General features: G+C 41.0%; 1 protein-coding gene across 1 annotated transcript in view; it reads right to left on the reverse strand.

Annotated features, from left to right (window-relative positions):
• LRP5 (LDL receptor related protein 5) overlaps positions 1-583 on the reverse strand; it is a gene marked incomplete at its 5' end in the record, with an annotated part of 120,917 nt that extends 120,334 nt beyond the window's left edge. The window contains one exon of the mRNA XM_015406923.1: positions 452-583. Coding sequence (XP_015262409.1) covers positions 452-583 — 132 coding nt within the window. The remainder of the gene's footprint in view (positions 1-451) is intronic.
• Positions 584-1,239: the final 656 nt, after the last annotated feature.

Genomic DNA, 1,239 nt, shown 5'->3' on the forward strand with positions numbered 1-1,239 from the left:
GGGGTGGCCATCTTGCTTTTAGAAAGTGTAATTTGGAATTTGGAAATTGACTGAGAGGAGCACCAAAATTGGTTTAATGGTGATGTATTTTACTATTTGGTATTGTTTTACTGTTTTATCTGGCGATACGCCCTGTAAGCCGCCCTGAGCCTCCGGGGAGGGCGGGATAGAAATGTGAATAATAAATAAATAAATAAATAAATAAATAAATAAATAAATAAATACAACAATTTAATTCACACAAAAAGCCCTCTGCTCCCCATTCCCAATTTGGAGAGTGATTTGCCTGTGGCGAGAGGGACCAGACTGGCAAGAAAAGCGTACACAGATGCTACTGCTGAATCTTTTATACAGACAAAAACTGAGGAGTCCAAAACTCTCTCTCTTTTTTGCACATATTCGTTCAAGCAACATTGTACACTGTCCAAGCAACACTCCATTTGACTTTTACCTGCTTTGCAGGTCCTGCCGTCTTCTTCCAGCTGGACTCCGGTGGGACAGTTGCAGCTGTAAAAAGGGTCTTGTGGAGACAAGAGGCACAAATGGGAACAGCCACCATTGTTATCTTCACAGGGTGTGTGAACTTGAAGAAATGAAAAAGAAGAGCAATTTTATACTTTAAGACACAAAGAAAGTTCAGGCTTGTGAAATGAGCTGGGAAATGCCACTTTTCACCAGGAGTCCTGTTCTAAACTACTTTAAAATTATTGCATGTGCTTGTATTATTTATTAATTAATCCTATGCCCCAAAATCTACTGTGGTCATGGAGATGTAAAATCTATCATTCATGTATTTCCAGTACGCAGAATAATGTGTTTTCCCACATCAGCTATTTTAAATGGTGCCTAGTGAAACCTGGGCCACAATTCAGGAAAACAATTTATATAGCATACATATGTATACAAATTTTTCTGTAAGTGTTCAAAAAGCAGTTTTGGAGAGTGCCCTGCATTATTACCTTAGCTCACCTACTTCTGTGCAAACCCCTATTTGTTTTAAATGTAGGTTGCATAAAAGGTAAAGGTAAAGGTTCCCTTGCTCGAAAGCCAGTCGAATCCGACTCTAGGGTTGCGGTGCTCATCTCCGTTTCAAAGCCGAAGAGCCAGCGCTGTCTGAAGACGTTTCCGTGGTCATGGGGCCGGCATGACTAAACAGCAAGGCGCACGGAACGCTGTTCCCTTCCCACCAAAGTGGTACCTATTTATCTACTTGCAATTTCTTGCTTTCGAACTGCTAGG

The sequence above is a fragment of the Gekko japonicus genome, unplaced genomic scaffold (assembly GCF_001447785.1).
Source record: "Gekko japonicus isolate JY-2015 unplaced genomic scaffold, Gekko_japonicus_V1.1 scaffold1331, whole genome shotgun sequence".
Taxonomy (NCBI): domain Eukaryota; kingdom Metazoa; phylum Chordata; class Lepidosauria; order Squamata; family Gekkonidae; genus Gekko; species Gekko japonicus.